The sequence below is a fragment of the Schistocerca gregaria genome, chromosome 6, assembly GCF_023897955.1.
Source record: "Schistocerca gregaria isolate iqSchGreg1 chromosome 6, iqSchGreg1.2, whole genome shotgun sequence".
Lineage (NCBI taxonomy): Eukaryota > Metazoa > Arthropoda > Insecta > Orthoptera > Acrididae > Schistocerca > Schistocerca gregaria.
Genome location: NC_064925.1, coordinates 126,361,250 through 126,380,890, shown reverse-complemented (window position 1 = coordinate 126,380,890; position 19,641 = coordinate 126,361,250). Strand labels below are relative to the sequence as shown.

The following is a 19,641-nucleotide window of genomic DNA, read 5'->3' as shown; positions in this document are numbered from 1 at the left end:
CCTGGACATTGAGTGAAACAGAGCTTGGATGGCGTGTAAAGGTGCAACTGCCCATGTAGCTTCAACACGATACCACAGTTCATCAAGAGTAGTGACTGGCGTATTCTGACGATCTGACGAGTCAGTTGCTCGGCCACCATTGACCAGACGTTTAGAATTGGTGAGAGATCTGGAGAATGTGCTGGCCAGGGCAGCAGTCGAACGTTTTCTGAATCCAGAAAGGCCGGTACAAGATCGGCAACTTGCGGTCGTGCATTATCCTGCTGAAATGTAGGATTTCGCAGGGATCGAATGAAGGGTATAGCCACGGGTCGTAACACTTCTGAAATATAACGTCGACTGTTCACAGCGCCGTCAATGCGAACATGAGGTGACCGAGACTTGTAACCAATGGCATCCCATAGCATCACGCCAGATGATAAGCCAGTATGGCGATGACGAATACACGCTTCCAATGTGCGTTCACCGCCATGTCGCCATACACAGATGCGACCATCATGATACTGTAAACTGAACCTGTATTCCTCCGAAAAAATGACGTTTTGCCATTCGTGCACCCAGGTTCGTCTTTGAGTACACCATTGAAGACGCTCCTGTCTGTGATGCAGCATCAGGGGTAAACGGAGCCATGGTCTCCGAGCTGATAGCTCACGCCGCTGCAGACGTCGTCGAACCGTTCGTGCAGATGGTTCTTGTCTTGCAAACGTCCCCATCTATTGACTCAGGGATCGAGATGTGGCTACACGATCCGTTACAGCCATGAGGATAAGATGCATGTCATCTCCTGCTAGTGATACGAGGCCGTTGGGATCCAGTACGGCGTTCCTTATTACCCTCTTTAACCCACCGATTCCATATTCTGCTAACAGTCATTGGATCTCGACCAACGTGAGCAGCAACATCGCTATACGATAAACCGCGATCGCTATAGGCTACAATCCGACCTTTATCAAAGTAGGAAACGTGAGGGTACGTATTTTTCCACCTTACATGAGGAATCACAATAACGTTTCACCAGGCAACGCCGGTCAACTGTTGTTTGTGAATGAGAAATCGGTTTGAACGTTCCCTCATGTCAGCACGTTGTAGGTGTCGCCACCGCGCAAACCTTGTGTGAATGCTCTGAAAAGCTAATCATTTGGATACCACAGCATCTAATTCCTGTCACTTACACACTCCTGAAAATTGAAATAAGAACACCGTGAATTCATTGTCGCAGGAAGGGGAAACTCTATTGACACATTCCTGGGGTCAAATACATCACATGATCACACTGACAGAACCACAGGCACATAGACACAGGCAACAGAGCATGCACAATGTCGGCACTAGTACAGTGTATATCCACCTTTCGCAGCAATGCAGGCTGCTATTCTCCTATGGAGACGATCGTAGAGATGCTGGATGTAGTCCTGTGGAACGGCTTGCCATGCCATTTCCACCTAACGCGTCAGTTGGACCAGCGTTCGTGCTGGACTTGCAGACCGCGTGAGACGACGCTTCATCCAGTCCCAAACATGCTCAATGGGGGACAGATCCGGAAATCTTGCTGGCCAGGGTAGTTGACTTATACCTTCTAGAGCACGTTGGGTGGCACGGGATACATGCGGACGTGCATTGTCCTGTTGGAACAGCAAGTTCCCTTGCCGGCCTAGGAATGGTAGAACGATGGATTCGATGACCGTTTGGATGTACCGTGCACTATTCAGTGTCCCCTCGACAATCACCAGAGGTGTACGGCCAGTGTAGGAGATCGCTCCCCACACCATGATGCCGGGTGTTGGCCCTGTGTGCCTCAGTCGTATGCAGTCCTGATTGTGGCGCTCACCTGCACGGCGCCAAACACGCATACGACCATCATTGGCACCAAGGCAGAAGCGACTCACAGCGCTGAAGACGACACGTCTCCATTCGTCCCTCCATTCACGCCTGTCGCGACACCACTGGAGGCGGGCTGCACGATGTTGGGGCGTGAGCGGAAGACGGCCTAACGGTGTGCGGGACCGTAGCCCAGCTTCATGGCGACGGTTGCGAATGGTCCTCGCCGATACCCCAGGAGCAACAGTGTCCCTAATTTGCTGGGAAGTGGCGGTGCGGTCCCTTACGGCACTGCGTAGGATCCTACGGTCTTGGCGTGCATCCGTGCATCGCTGCGGTCCGGTCCCAGGTCGACGGCCACGTGCACCTTCCGCCGACCACTGGCGACAACATCGATGTACTGTGGAGACCTCACGCCCACGTGTTGAGCAATTCGGCGGTACGTCCACCCGACCTCCCGCATGCCCACTATACTCCCTCGCTCAAAGTCCGTCAACTGTACATACGGTTCACGTCCACGCTGTCGCGGCATGCTACCAGTGTTAAAGACTGCGATGGAGCACCGTATGCCACGGCAAACTGGCTGACACTGACGGCGGCGGTGCACAAATGCTGCGCAGCTAGCGCCATTCGACGGCCAACACCGCGGTTCCTGGTGTGTCTGCTGTGCCGTGCGTTTGATCATTGCTTGTACAGCCCTCTCGCAGTGTCCGGAGCAAGTATGGTGGGTCTGACACACCGGTGTCAATGTGTTCTTTTTTCCATTTCCAGGAGTGTATTTCGCGTCTGTAGCACTGTCATCCTGGTGGTGTTGCAATTTTAGTGGCCAGTACTGTACATCGTTCGTTGAGCGTAAAGTAGAAGATAGTATTTCGTCGATGCTACTGCCTCATCATGGACCATGGATACTGTGAGGTTTTGGTGTATTTGTTCATTTATAACGGAGAAAATAAATAAACGCATATAGTTAGAAATACACGATACTAGAGGCAAAATATCAGTAAACATGGCCTCTAAAATTCGTACATCTGCAGCTATGGCACCTCGTCATATTCGATACTGTGAAACAAATCACTTCACTGCATGGTCTCTGCTCTCCTAACTTTGGGAGGAATGAGTATGGACTAAGACAGCGATTTCTGGTTAGTCGGGTGTATGGGAATATCAGAGGTATAGGATTAGTGTGACTATCTCGGGGATAAGAGGTTTTCTCACTAGAATCAAAAGCAAACCAACACCGACAACAATATTTCAGGTAGAAATGCCGACGTCGAAGCAGAAAACCGAGAGACAGGGAGAGTATATGAGGATATACCCAGTACGTACATGTAGATAAAAATCTTATAGCAATGGGTGTTGGAATGCGGTTGTAGAGGAAAAAGTAGAAGAAAGGATTAAGGGAGAATATGTGCTTGGTACTAGGAATAAAAGAGCAGAAAAACTTACTGAGTTCTGGAATAAATTACAGATGATAACAGCGAACACTCCGTTCAAGAATAACAGGCGGCCGCGGTGGTCTCGTGGTTCTAGGGGCGCAGTCCGGAACCGTGCGACTGCAGCGGTCGCAGGTTCGAATCCTGCCTCGGGCATGGATGTGTGTGATGTCCTTAGGTTAGTTAGGTTTAGGTAGTTCTAAGTTCTAGGGGACTAATGACCACAGCAGTTGAGTCCCATAGTGCTCAGAGCCATTTGAAACAAGAATAACACGAGAAGGAGATATACTTGCAAAATGCCGGGAGATACAGGAAGATTTTAATCAGAATACATCATGGTCACGGACGCATTCCGAAATCAAATACTGGACTGAAAGGCGTACCCAGGGGCAGATATAAAGGCGTAACGAGCAACAGACATAGATCACAATCATGGAATGATGAAGAGTAGGCTGAAGTTTAAGAGACTAGTCTGAAGGGCTGACTTACCATATACAAAAGTCAAAACACCTTCGATGCAATTAAAAGCACAGGCGGTAACATTAAGAGTGCAATGAGAATCGCACTGTTCGATCCAGTGGAGAAGGCGGACAAGTGGAAAGAACACATTGGGGGCCTCTATGAGGGGGACGACTTACCTGACAACGTAATAGAAAAAGTAACAGGTGTTGAAAGGGAAGTGATAAGGGATCCAGTGTTATAATCAGAATTTCGAAGTTATTCGGAAGTCTTATAATGAAATAAGGCGGTTAGAATAGATACTATTCCATCAGAATTTCTAAAATCATTGGGGGAAGATTACTTACGTTGGTGTATGGAATGTGTGACGCTGTCGATATACCACTAGGCTTGGAGAAAAACACAATTCCAGAAACTACAAGATCCGATAAGTGAGATAATTATCCCACAGTCAGCTTAATAGCTCAGGCATCCAAGTTGCTGACAAGGGTAATATACAGATGAATGGAAAGGAAAATTGAGCATGTCTTAGATGACGATCAATTTGGCTTTAGGAAAGACAGTTCTGGCGTTGTGGTTGATAATGGAAGGGAGACTAAAGGAAACTCAAGGCTTGTTTATAGTGAGACGAAACAAGTGCTGAATCATTGTACGAGCTTCAGAGACGAGCAAGTGTGCTGGGCTTACCCCACTTCACTACTACCAGCGCCACGTCACCATAACGCTTAACATACAAAGGATTGCACCATAATCTAAGAGTGTAATTAAAAATTAAAATAAACTCTCCAAACTTCGCCAGTTTATGCTAAGGTGTATGAATAGTACCACTGGAAAGTCCAAGTCCCAGAATTATCAAATGAATATGTCAGGCCAACAAAATGACCTTAACAAAAGTACAATACGACTACAAAGTTAAAAAACAGGTCAGAATATGGAAGCGCATTCTACAATTAATAATTATAGGTAGTACCCGGACACATGGCTGAAAATAACTTACAAGTTCGTGGCGCCCTCCATCGGTAATGCTGGAATTCAATATGGTGTTGGCCCACCCTTAACCTTGACGAGAGGTTCTGCTCTCGCAGGAATACGTTCAGTCAGGTGTTGGAAGGTTTCTTGGGAAATGGCAGCCCAGTTTTCACCTAGTGCTGTTCTTAGGAGAGGTATCTATGTCGGTCGGTGAGGCATGGTGTTCTACGGGATTCAGGCCAGGACTTTCTGCAGATCAGTCCATTACAGGGATGTTATTGTTGTGTAACCACTCCACCACATGCCGTGCATTATGAACAGGTGAACGATCGTGAAGAAAGATGCAATCGCCAACCCCGAATCGCTCTTCAACTGTGGGAAGCCAGAAGGTGCTCAAAACATCAATGTAGGCCTGTGCTGTAATGGTGCCACGCAAAACAACAAGTGCCAGGCCCCTCCATGAAAAACACGACCACACCTTAACACCACCGCCTCCGAATTTTACTGTTGGCACTGCAAACGTTCCAGATGACGTTCACCGAGTATTCTCCATACCTACACCCTGCCATCAGGTCGCCACATTGCGCACTGTGATTCGTCACTCCACACAACGTTTTTTCACTGTTCACTTGTCCAATGTTTACCTTCCTTACACCAAGCGAGGCGTCGTTTGGTATTTACCGGCATGATGTGTGGCTTATGAACAGCTGCTCGACCAAAAAATCCAAGTTTTCACACCTCCCACCTAAGTGTCATAATACTTGCAGTGGGTCCTGATGGAGTTTTGAATTCGTGTGTGATGGTCTGGATAGATGTCTGCCTATTACACGTTACGACCCTGTTCAACTATCGGCGGTCTCTGTCAGTCAACAAACGAGATCGGCCTGTACACTTTTGTGCTGTACGTGCCCCTTCACGCTTCCACTATTACATCGGAAACAGTGGACCTAGGTATGTTTAAAAGTCTGGAAATCTCGCGTACAGACGTATAACACAAGTGACGACCCCAATTACCTGACCACGTTCGAAGTCCACGAGTTACGCAGAGCGCCCCATTCTGCTCTCTCACGATGTGTAATGACTACTAAGGTCGCTGATATGGAGTACCTGGCAGTAGGTGGCAGCACATTGCACCTAATAGGAAAAATGTAGGTTTTTGGGGTGTCCAGATACTTTTGATCACATAGAGTATGAGCAGTGGCCTGTATTTCACGTGGGTCTCTGCTGTTGCTCAGACGACGCCAGAGCTGGGCTGCTATCAAAAGTGTTTTCAGTAAAAGCACAACGTGAGCTCACGAGAATTGTACATCGTCTTGGATCGCTTAGATTTCACGGAGGTTACTGTTTGTGTGCCGCCCACAATGTTGAGAAAGCCGCGTGGCAAGTGGCGATATTATTTTTCACGTTGAAGATGAGAAGTTTACAATATGTGCAGGAACCATGAGGGAACATTAAGAGTGGAAGACCAAGAATGAAATACATCGATTAAAAAGGTTGTAAGACAGGGAAATAGTCTTTCGCAAGTGCTTTCGAATCTATACATCGAAGAAGCAATGACGGAAATAAATGAAAGGTGCAAGAGCTCGATTAAAACCCCAGGTGAAAGATTATCAATGACAATATTCGTTGATGACATTGCCATCTTCAGTGAAAGTGAAGCAGATTTATAGGACCTGCTGGGTGGAATGAACAGCATATTGAGTACAGATATTGGTGTGAGAGTAAATCGAAGAAACACGAAAGAAATGAGAAGTAGGAGAAATTAGAACAGCGAGGATCTTAACAAAGCATATAAAGTTAAGCAATTCTGCTACCCACGCCACGAAATAACCCATGATGATCGCAGTAGGTAGGAAATAAGAAGGAAACAAGCACTAGGAAAAAGAGCATTCTGGCCAAGGAAAATCTGCTCGTATCTAACTTAGGTGTCAATCTGAGGAAGAAGTTTCTGAGAATGTATGTTTGGAGCACAGAATTGTGTGGCAATGAGACGTCGGATTTGGGAAAACAGGAACACAAGAGAATCTAATCATTTGAGATGTGGTGCTACAGAAGAATGCAGAAAATTAGGTAGACTGTTAAGGTAAGGAATGAGGATGTTCTCTGCAGACTTGACGAGGAAAGGAATGCATGGAAAATATTGACAAGAAGAAGGGAGGAGGAGAGGACATCTGTTAAGACATCAGGGAATAATTTCCCTGGCACTAGAGGGGGGTGTAGGGGAAGATAGAAACTGTAATACATCTAGCAAATAACTAAGGAGGTGGGTTGCAAGTGTTGCTGTGAGATGAAAAGATTGTCACAGGAGAGGAAATCGTGGAGAGCTGCATCAAACCTGCCAAAAGACTTATGAGTAAAAAACATATTTATGGACCAATAAACAGCAAAAACCATCCAGCAAACAGTGATTCTAAGACGGGTATATTAAATGCTATGAATACGTGTACATCTTCGCTACTGTGAAACACAGCTGTCCTGCTGAACAAGTTTAATAACTCTGAAGGTTTTCAGTCTTGAGCCCTTGTTATTGGACACTTCTTCCCTGTTTTGGTCCATACTAACTCCACGCAAAATATGGAAAGCAAAGAGCTTGCACTGGAAGAAATTTTTTTCATTGTATAGTAGACGAAGATGTGATCGTAGCTCTTCTGATATGCACTTTAGAAGCCTTGTTTACTGCAATTTTATGCTATTAATTTTTTCTTTCCATTATGATACATTCTGCATATGTGGATACTGTCAGTACCCAATACTTACGTGATTCAATGAACAAGGCTAATACTGTTTGGAAGTTGTTCATATATTTCCTGTGTATATTGAGCTCAAGTACGTGTGGTCTCTTGTGTCTCGTCAGAGAATAACAATGTAATTATGAGTTATTTGGTTTGTTAAACTGTTGATTCGTCGATATCTAAGAATTTGTCCTCTCAACCGATCGCTCTATTTATTTAGGTTGTGCCACAATTTCGTCTTCTCACCAACGCTAGTCAGTACCCCCTGATTAGTTATGCGATCTACACATCAAACCTTCAACGTTATTCTGTATCGCCGTATTTCAAAAGCTTATATCGCTTCTTGTCTGGAATGCACACCGTCTATGTTTTACTTCGGTACAGTGAATAGATAAATATGTTCAGAAAATAAACTATTCAGTATAGTGTCGTTATACCGCTTTCCCATTGTATTCAACAAAATACATGAGGTACATATGGTCAGCTCTACAATAGTAAACAAATCCTTAGTGCTGTTAACACTACTGGAGAAGCAAACCCGAAGGTGAAAAGATCAAGACTAAGGGCGAAAACAAATGTGAATTACCGTTGCCAACAGCGATTACCGTGAAAGTGTAAGATTGTTCCAAAAAAAGACACACAGTGCATGTTGTGGTTGGCAGGAGAGCAAACCCGTATATCTAAAGGAGGCCGAAATGCACGCGTCTTAGCTCACGCAGGCTGGCGTGAGGTCTGGAACATGACAAGGGAATTAGAATTGAGAAAAATCGGACGTAGCTGGTGGAATACTTAACTTTAATCCATTAATGGAGAACGTCGCTCTTTATGGTACATGATTCACAATAACAATAGTACGGAGACTGGCGCCTTGATAGGTCGTAGCAAATAACGTAGCTGAAGGCTATGCTAACTATCGTCTCGGCAAATGAGAGCGTAATTTGTCAGTGAACCATCGCTAGCAAAGTCGGCTGTACAACTGGGGCGAGTGCTGGGAAGTCTCTCTAGACCTGCCTTGTGGCGGCGCTCGATTTGCAACCACTGATAGTGGCGACACGCGGGTCCGACGTATACTACCGGACCGTGGCCGATTTAAAGGCTACCAACTAGCAAGTGTGGTGTCTGGCGGTGACACCACAGTGCATACTGTCAAAATTTGCACTCTAGATTAGAAATTTCCATTGTAATTCATATGCTGGGATAAATGAGAACACGAAATCGAATGAAACACAATTACTCCGTAACGAGTTATTGGATATCACAGGTCCCCTAACCAAAATTCTCAGAAATCCCTGTAACTTTTTGTCGATAGAATAGGCTTTACTTCACTTTGCATACGTTAAAAAAATGGTCGACACTTTAGAATCCATTGAAGAATGTGGTGTTTTCTATTTTTTGTGTAATGTCATTTATTACATCGACCGTCGAAAAAGGTTTGTTCGTTGATGCCCTCATAAGCGACATATTTTTCTCTTTGAGAAAATTCTCATAAGAACAACTCTAATAAAACTGATAACTTCTAACGTCCTACCATTTGTTCTTAAGCATAATCCTACTACATGAAGAAAATAAAAACTTCTAATTACAAGCATTAAAAATACCAATAATATCTTTCCATTTTGGGATGAGAAACTTAAGTTTTACTTAAAACCACATTTTTTATACTTTGCCAGTATGATTCCATTTTTAAAATGTTTGTCACAATTTCATGTATTTCTCCGCACATCTTATCTTCTTCTCGTAGATTAATACAATTTTTTTTATTTTCAGATAATAAATACGTCATACACTATATTCAACATGTTGCTGAGCTTACAATAAAGGATACATGCGCTGGAGAATTCGAAGCCACGACTACCTAGGAACTTTGTTCTCATCACAGCCTCTGACAGAAATGTCCCAGTGAGATGTATATAAAATATGAATTCATCATTCACAATATCACTAATTTAACAGGATTAATTAATCGATATTATCGTCGGAAACTGCATATTTTCACACGGCAGAAGGCTAATTCACACTATGCGATTTTGCTAAAGGGAACAAAGTGAGAGAAACGCTTTCACTTACACACAGAGACGCACAAAACACACAAGACAGGGAAAGAATAAAATAGTACTGACTAGTTTTTACAGGCATATTGTGATACAGACTTTCTGATTCCAAGTAGATGAACAATTTGCAAATATTTTATTATCTCGTAATGCTTGGTACAGATATAATACGTTTGTCCCAGTACTTTCTTGTGTGCTCTGATGATAACGTCCCCATTATCTGACAGCAAGGTGTCAACACTCATTTGATTAATGACCGTTTCCAAAACTCAAGGAATTTTAGCAAATAAACAGATGGCAATGCCATTGTAACAAGTAACATCATTTGATGAACGTTTCGACATCGTCCCACAAACGTTTAAATCATTGTATGTCACAATGTTGCATTTAATGGGAACAAAGCATTTACCTGAGATACAGATTATCACACGTAGCCGCGTGTTTGTCAACAGAGTCAATGAAAACAGCATCAAAACTTATCGAAGGAACAGGTGTTACGAAAACTTCAAATAAGATGAAGAAAGATGGAGTACCCACAGACGACTAAAGCAGTCACGAACTCTTGCACCAATAGCTCAGCACCAAACATTGATATTCTAGGAAATTTAGGATTTACGAGAGGGTCATTCATCAATCGATGACAGTTTCAACGTCGAGGCGTTCTTCAGTTTGTTAGCAAGTCGTGGTGTGACTGTAACAAGGAAAGCTAGTCTTTCTTCTTAGTCAAAACACACAAGAAATGAAAACATATGAACAGTTACACATGCATAAATATCATTTTGCACTTTTCTAGTACGTTTGTTAGTTAAAGACATTGCCAAAGGGGCTGGCTTCAGGACCCATGGTATTACGCCAGCAGGAAACTTTATACATTCAGTTGACATTACTACAAACGTCTAGATGAACTGAATAATAATGACACTGAAAAAGATGTATAGCCCACGTTCTATAAAACATTAATTTTAGAAGACCTGTTTAAGTGTGATTAGCCCACATTTTCATATATAAAAGTTAAAAGTAAGTGCTTTAATGCAGCGCAATACTTTGTATAAAAGCGACAGGACTCAGAGATTACACGTACTTTATCTATATCACATCAATTTATATCACAATAGCGCAACCAAAGTCACTATTACAATATTAAAGGGAACTGAAGTTCCGGGTGGAACTTTATGCTGGGTTTTTAAGTTTTATTTTAATGAAGAGCAACGATGGTGTTTAGCTATATCGGGTTGTAGGAAAACTGGTGTTTTTCCTTTGTTTTAATTGTTCCAGAAATTTAGTAATCCTGTAAGTTTCTTTCTAAAATAGAATGTCTGACGAACATAACGGAAATAAATAACGGAAATGGAAGATTGCTAATTACGAAATAAAATAAGTAAGATCACAAACGCTTTTTACGGTATATAAGGTTGCTGAATAGAAAATAATGTAGAAGGTAGAATGAAAAAAACTAAAAATCTGTCGTTATGACATCTGTGCTTGATGTGTGTTTATGTATTGACACATAGTGTGCTGAATTTGGGATTACTATTTGAGTAAATACTTCCTTATATTCTATAATCAAAAATTTGGAATAGAAGAAAGATTAATTAAAGTAATGAATACATATTCATGACTATACCAAGATTAGCTTTTACACCTTTGGGGAAGTAAAGCCAACTTCCAACTACAGTCATCCCAGTAGCCAAAGTATTTTCTGCTTTATCCATAAAAAATTTGTATTTTTGAAACAACCAGTAAAACTGAATTACCAAGAAATGAAAAAAGTATGGCACATTATAATTCCTAATTTTTTCTTATAAAAACAGGCCTAAACTTCTAAGATTATATAATTAGATCAATGCTTACATTTACTGTAACAAAAAAACCTTTGTTTCTAAGGTTCAGTTGTCAAAAGTATTGTAGAATGCAGCATTTCCTTTAAATGAAATATCACCAAACAAACTTTTTTTTCGTTCTGCTGTATACTTTGTTTAGTAACCATAACAAAGTTAGTGAATTCTCTACTTGTGACGTTGTAACTGCCAAGAAGAATGAACAAGGAATGCAGATTTCCAGAAGTAGCATCTGAAGATGGAATACTGAAGAATATAAAATCTTCATTAATATGTCATAGGACACTACAGAGGAACGCCAGGGGTTTTACACAGCGTGAAACACTAGTAAACGCCACTATCAGAGACGAAACTGTGAGAGCACTCTTACAGAACCATGAAATGGATAAATTAGAGACGACTCAAATGCAGTCTGAAGAAATACATCTACTGTAATAGAGAGAGAGTGGCTAATGCGGTGACGGACAATGGGTGTACTTCTTAACTCCTTTCATCGGGTGTTCTTCATTCCCAGAACAGTCCAAGCACGGACAAAGGATTTAGATGCCCATATTTGTGTGAACGCACACTGCTGCCACTATCGGGGGAGGTGGTTTCGGTATGTAAGGTTCAGCAGTTCATCTATGTAGTTAGTTCATTCCAGTATACAAGTTTTCAGCACTACTTACAACTTCACTGGCAATGGGCCGAAACGTATTAACGGTGGATTAGCACCTGAGTTAGACTTCAGAATTATTGTAGGTGCTGATAAAGCTCTGTGAGGTATGAAGGTTCAGGTTGGTAGTACAGGATATGCAAACAATTCCAATGAATGAAAACTCCAGCAGAATTCCTGGATCTGACATCTTTAAAATTTTTAAGCACTCAACGTTTGTTAATGAGATATAGAGCATTTTCCATACTAACTTATCATTCAGGATCAGCTACTTTCTGGACATAAGGATTACCGTACGTTCTGCTTCGTAGAAGAATAAATTCTTGCTTGACAGCAAGATATGCAGTGTCTTCGAAATATCCCATTAGCCCATTGAGAGGTAGACGCACACTAAATGATGTAAATTCGTCTGTAGGTGCTGCTTCTTCTACATCCTGCAGTTTCTAAGCCTTTCATGTCTGATTTCGACGAGGAAGAGGATTGTTTTTGAGGTTGATAGGATTCCTACATTATGTGTACATTCACTTTTTACCCCATTCATTTTGCATGTTATTTCCTAAAACAAAAATAGGAATGCATTACGCCTAAGATGAGATATTCCTGTAGCAGCTCCATCCATTTTCACAAATTTCCCTTGTAAGTACAGGAAATTGCTACATGGAATTCTTAAAGCACCTTGGTACTGAGTCACTAACTTCATGTCACACTTGATAGCACACATTGCCGAAGCAAAAGGCCTGTTTGAGAAGTATTCATGGAAAATAATTCGTTCCTCACATCTGACTGGAGTGGTTATATTGCCAATGATATTTTGTGGTTTCAAGCCTATTATTTTTAGCCATTGGCTATTCTTTCATGTTAACTTGTTGTGTCTCCACTGCAAAGGGGAGTATTGTACACTATGGATGTAGACGATGTGTCCATATGGGTCTACCAGATCGTCTAATGTCTGGACAGTTACTGGAATGTGTATGGATTTCGGTGTCATTTCAAAGATTCTGTATTCTGGGCCAGTTGTAGGGTGGAGTCAACAGATTGTTTGAATCAATCTTTTGTTGAGACACGCATTCTTTTCAACATTTTACTCTATACGAATTGTGTTAATCGGCAATATCTCTACTGCCTGAGCTGATTTAAAATATGTCTCAGCTTTTGGTGGCAAAATTAGTTCTTTTGAGAAACCTAAAGCGATCCAATTGAATCCTCTCCGCCCCCCCCCCCCCCACTCCCCCGTCCAAAGATTCCTAAGTATGAAAAATGGAATGGTATCAACTGTATAGTAAGCTGAAATACATCAATGGGTTGGTGACAATTGCGTATGAGGCGTTTCCTCAAGGGATGAATATCTTTACCAGCAGCAGTATAGCATCCAACGTCAATATATATGCGGATGCTACGCTGACAAGACCCTGCACTAGATAATATTCTTGGTGGCTCTCTTCGAAAATCAAATATATATCCCAATGCTCTCAACCAGGACATTACCTAAACCAAAACCAGTCACGTACCCAATATGAAATGAGCATCATATCCACTCCAACTGTATGTAACATCACAATTTATAGTTAAGGTTCAAGGATTGTGCGCTTCATGTCGAAATTTGGCAGTTAGATGGCTCTCATGCATAATTGACATTTTGCTGTTATTTGCTGATGACATCCTAAAACATGATTGTTAATTGCATTATAGTAGTCTGATTTAACCTCGTGCTTAATATTTAGAGAAATGTTAGTGTGCTAAATCTAAACTTCGCCTTCAAGCGCTTAAACGTTACAGAATTATCGTCTTGTCTGTTGTACTATTTAAGATATACTCCCTGACAAACAAAGTGAAGCACCCAGGAGAAGAGTATGATCAGACGTCAGTGTAAGATCAGTCACATACACATACACATCATTGGCATGTATCTAAATGATTAGAGTTACTATTTTCTGTGGCAGGTAGAATGGCCACTATTGTGTGTTCGTCATGTTTGTTGTTCTTACCAGGCCTAGTAGGGTACCAAAGGTGTGTGAATAGTGTCAGTTTTTGAGTTATCACAGCGAGGTACACAGATATGCTGTGTACTCATGTGAGACATCGTTATTGGCACCTCTTCGTGTTTCAAAGAGGTCTTACTTTGGCTGTCAGTGTGGCCAATTGTTCGAATCATGCAGTACTCAGTGTTGTAGGGAATTCGTATGTGACAGTGGCCTGAGGTATGACTGCATAGGAACATGTGGACAGGTACACTCATCGCCAATGTCTGCACTGCAAAGAAGGATCGCCATATGGCGTACCAACGATATCGTAGCCCCTTAACTTCTGAGCCTGCCATCTGAGAACAACAAATTACTCCTGTAACATCCTGTGTCATCCTATAATATTGGCCAGAGACTAGCAGCAAACTGGAATAGTGAATTACTGTCTCTAGTATAGGCTGCCGTTAACGCCACAATGTAAATGATTGCATTTGGAGTTGTGCAGTGATCAGTAAGCATGGACTGCTGATGAACTGTGTTCAGCGATGAATCATGGTTCTGCACTACACCAAATGCCCATCGTCAGCTGGCATGGTGGCGATCTCAGGAGAGGTCTCATTCTTGCAAAGTTTTGGAGAGATACAGACATGTTACTCCTGGTTTCTTGATGTGGAACACTTCAGGTGACAGCTGATGGTGATTGATGGAACTTTTATGGCACAACTGTATGTCATGGACATTCTGCCTCATAACGTGTTATCTCTCAAGTGAAAGTATCATGTTGCCATTTCCAACATGAGCGTGCTTGTACGCATATGCTACGTATGGTACGTATATCTGTACACTGCGTGATACTGAGGTTCACCCATGGCCAGCAAGATCCCCAGATCTGGCCCTGATAGAATATGTGTTGGACCCGCTCAGATGTCAAATCAGTCAAAGAAACAGTATCCATGCTGTCAAGGACTAGTTACAACAGTTGTGATGCAGCTTGCCTTAGGAGAAGATGCAATGGCTTCATGGCAACCTTCCTAACAGAATTAATGCTTTAATCCAGGCCTAGGTTTGAAATGTTACATTGAAAAGTTGGCTCTGATGCCAAGTGATTTGTAAATTTGACATGATTCTGTAATCACTGTAATAACATCACATTGCCCCACAAACTTTAAAGTTTCATTTTATTTCCTCCTCTTCTTCTCGGTGCTTCAGTTTTTTCCTCGGGTCGTATAACTGTGACTCCAGCCATACAAAATTACAACCAGGTATGCTGCCACAAATGGTACTTGTGGTTCCGTGAGACCTCCTCACAGTCTGACACAGTAACAAGAAAGCATTCAATGTCAGCACACGCTACAAAAGCTATTCAGCCTTTGTGAAGAAAATTCTTAGACTAATAATGTTTTCGCCTCTGAAGCCATCCCTACATATACTAGGTACTAGGCAGAACAATCTCTCTGGTGGCCTATCAGGTGTTGGTTGGCATAAAATGGAGAGAGACACCTAGAACCTTATGGAAAATAAGGGACATGTCCAGCAGTAACATTGTTTAGTATCATCATATGTGATAACGAATCTGCACTTTTTCGTGCTGACCTGCACACTGGATAAAGTGAAAGGGCCCACAATCCTATGCTACAACAGGTTTTTCTGAGAATCGTGTTTATCAGGACTGCATTACTCCGGGCCACATACATCAGTCGAAATGTGTCACTTCTTTCACATTCTGCAGCGTGTCGGTGTTTGTCAAATACAATTTCTTAGTGTAAAAGTTCAATGCCGTAATTTTTATAATACCCACGAATCTTAAACAAGTGGCATTCTCAGAAACCACAAGGAACCACATGAAACAAGCATAGCTCGAATTTTTTACTGTAATATTGCCCTTTTTACTAGCTACATCTCCTGGAACAGGGATACATGAATACCCTCTATGCAATAGATCATATACATGTGTCTGAATGTCTTCAACTTTACCTAACAATAAGCTAGGGAGATAGTACAATCTGACAAAATGTACCTTCAGATTTCCAAGGTTCCTTAAGGTAAGTTTACAGTTACATTTTTCCAGCAAAAACTCCTATTGTGTGCAGAATAATCCATGGTACATGCAGTGAGGGTAACTACCCCTCACTTACACACCAGCTGTCCCCTGTGGCAGAGGCACATCACAATAGGTGCATGGGTGGTATGCCTGTAAACAGTTACTTACAGTTTTAAAAAAATGTTGTAAAAGAAGACACTTTTTAAGAAAAAATTATTGGTCACCCAACTTATTCTTCTTCTTGTTACTCTTCTTGGGAAGGTATTGGACATCTAGGGTGAACAACTACACAATTTTAGGTTCCTATTGGAAGTGTGTACGTATCATATATCCATAACGGTCCCTCACTGCCTTTCACGTACGCAATGATCAAATGACATCATAAATAAGTCATCCCAATTTAATTCCAGTGTATTCCATAATAATTACACATTAACCATTGTACATTCTTACGCATCTTAGCGCACTGCACGTCTCTAAATAGTTTATGTGATGCAATGTTTGTGGAGAATTTCATGATAACACATCCACCATTCATGGTTGCAATAAAGGCGGTATCCTTAAATAGAAATTGCCCAGATTAACCATATAAGCATATAAGCATAATCAAAGTGCCTATCCGCATTCTTCACCACCTGAACCAGATCATCGGCATTATCCAGAGTGTCATGTAAAACAGTCCGCACCAGCAAATTGTACACGTGACAAAATTGTAATGTCACGTGGTCACAATGATCAGTTGACGTTAGTCGAATTAATGAGAGATGAAAGTGTTTTAAAACATCGAGTTTTCCAGCCGTTCATACCGGAAAAGCGGAACATTCACCCTATGGTTTTTCTGTAGTCTTTGTCGTGTGATTTTCCTGAAACTTGAAATGACAAATAACGAATTCAGTTCACGTTAGGATATGTAAAAGGAGAACGGCCAATCTGGGTACAGACATCATAGATATTGGCCACACATTTGCCGATTTTTAGAGACACTTTCTGAATGAGATTTGGAGCTCTGGTATCCTGCAAACCCTCTGAAAGGAAGTGTATAATGCCGAAACATTTAACACAAAAAGAGGAGGTCTTAGGCGTTACTTTGAAAAGTATTTGCGCAAAATTCAATACTGGAATTTGCCCATCTCCGCGAAAGATGACATTATGAGTTTAAAATCTAAACTTCCAGTGTCCATCAGAGAAAAACTGGTTAATGTACATGAGGACAACCAAGATGTTTTTCTTTCATGCTTGATAACCTAGACATGATCCATGAGGACGTGCGTGTGAGAGCGCGGCACAATTATAATAACGGACCGCCCGCTCCGCAACAGCACATTGCAAACGGTAGCAATGGAATGTCATACCAACCTAACACCGGTCAGCCTAACGTGCAACATTATAATAATAACAATAACTTTAATCGCCATAACGGGAAGCCACAGAATAAATATCAGAACCAAAAGTGATATAATCCCATTTACCATACTACGCAGCAACAGTATGGCAGTTCACCATTAAATTATAATTATAATTACCAGTATAACAACAACAGAAATCGTAATAGAAATCGCAATGGGGGAAGCCGATGGAACAACAATATAATCAGCAACATAACTTTACTCCATCACCACAAGTGAATTCTATAGCTCAACCTCCGAATACGACACTTCCCCAGCAATCACATCCATAGTTCTGGAACAATGCGCAAAACAATCCGCCAAATTGTTTTCAGAACACAGCAAAGCAGAATAATCCCAGAAACCCAATTATCTTTTACAGGCAGGCAAATCAAGCACCAAACGTCGTGTCACGTGAAACGCCTTTAAGTGAATCACAATTTGTGTGGAATACTAACGCTAATTTTCAACCGAATATGCCACAGAATCTTGTCAAGGTGAAAGGAAATGAAAGTTCACCTGCACCTAACCAGGAAAAGCAGTAGCAGCTTCTCCATGGCTCCTCAGGCAAGCTGCGGAACAACTGGGGGCAACTTCATTAAGGGACACATCAATGTAATTAGCTACAAAGGCCACCGTAACTTACGAGGCAAACTGTTGAACCAAAATGACACATGTAACAACGAAGACCTGTGGGAAAACCAAGTCCAGGCATCAACTGTTATTCACATTTCCGACATACCTATAATTGCTATTATTGATACAGTTGCCTACATAAATGCTTTGTCTATGTGTGTATATAAGAAAGTGTGCTCTGTTACTAAAATTCCTTCACTTCCCATTCAAGTATTTACTGCATCCGTAACAGTGGCCTCCCTGGTACAGAAAGTCAGCATACAAATACAAGCACAGATACAATTCCAATCAGTCATTATAGAGTGTACATTCTTAGTGGTTAACAACTTGTCCGTTCCTCGTTTGTTGGGAATGGAGTTTCTACGTAAAAATCGTGCCATTATGAATCTTGATGAAGGCAAGTGTACATCAAGGCTCAGCGATAGAAATTTAGTCTTACATCTGATGAGCACAAAAGTCAGAATATCCAGCATTGAACGCAAAGTAAAGGTACGCAAGCTCTCTTACTGGCAACAGTATTACAGTGGGATTGACGAGTCAGATGATTTCGACAGTGACCCCGACTTGTTGCCAACTGCACATTAATTACGTATAAAAACCTTGGAAACAGACAGACTAAACCACCGGCAAAGACATGAACTTCATGCCTTGTTAGCAAAATTTGTCAATATCTTTTCCAGGAAACCAGGGATCATATAACTAACTATGAATTCGACATGAAGGTGAATACCCATGATACCTTCTGTAAAACGACCTATTCTGTTCCGCAGGGCCGTAGGGAAGCTGTTAAACAAGAGATTCGTAATATGCTGAGATGAAAATCATAGAACCGTCAGACTCTCCATATAGTAGTCCCTTATTGTCTATTTTCAAGCAGGATGGGAGCGTTAGACTTGTGTTAGACGCGAGAAACATCAATAAGATTATCATACCAGTTTGTTCATTACCTGACGCTATGGAGGAACAATTACAAAGATTCCATGATGTGAAATTCCTGTCTTCAGTTGACCTCTGAAGTAACTATTGGCAGGTGAAACTATCTTCGTCATTTAGGACACACAGCATTCATCTTTCCTGGTCGCTCTTATCATTTTCGAATATTACCGTTTGGTCTTAACATTAATTCTGGTGATTTTATTGCAGCACTTGATCATGTGCTAGGTCCGGAGTTACTTGATAAAATAACAGTCTACGTTGATGATTTACTTATAGCAACAGATTCTCGGGAGAAACATTTGGCCCTAATACAAAAGATTTTTCAAAGATTTTCTGATTTCGGAGTTACAGCGAATTTACAAAAGTCTAAATTTGCCAAAAGAGAAGTAAAGTTTTTAGGACATTTAATTTCTTCTGAAGGCATCTCTCCTGATCACAGCAAGTTAACAACTAAAAAAAAAAAAAATCCCTGTACCTTGCACTAAAAGGAAATTAAAAAGTTTCATTGGATTAACTTCATTCTTTCGTCATTTCATATCGGTCAATGAACAGTCCAGCGTTGTTGAATTTACTCAAGAAAAACGTCCACCTGATGTGGACTTCAGAACGTCAGAATGCCTTTGAAAAAAAGTAAAGAAGGTCTCCTAACAAGTAAGTCTCAAGTCATCCGTACATGAGTTTAGACTTCTGTATTTCTAGCAAAGTATTATTTCAAGGATTAGGTTCC

At 41.6% G+C, this 19,641-nt stretch overlaps 2 protein-coding genes across 2 annotated transcripts in view; both read left to right on the top strand.

The window, feature by feature from the left end:
- The window catches only part of LOC126278761 (uncharacterized), a 62,321-nt gene extending 44,434 nt beyond the window's left edge, over positions 1-17,887 (top strand). The window contains exon 7 of the mRNA XM_049979037.1: positions 17,828-17,887. Coding sequence (XP_049834994.1) covers positions 17,828-17,887 — 60 coding nt within the window. The remainder of the gene's footprint in view (positions 1-17,827) is intronic.
- A 10-nt stretch (positions 17,888-17,897) lies between these two features.
- The window catches only part of LOC126278760 (odorant receptor coreceptor-like), a 126,148-nt gene continuing 124,404 nt past the window's right edge, over positions 17,898-19,641 (top strand). The window contains exon 1 of the mRNA XM_049979036.1: positions 17,898-17,957. Within this exon, the coding sequence (XP_049834993.1) occupies positions 17,898-17,957 (60 nt within the window). The remainder of the gene's footprint in view (positions 17,958-19,641) is intronic.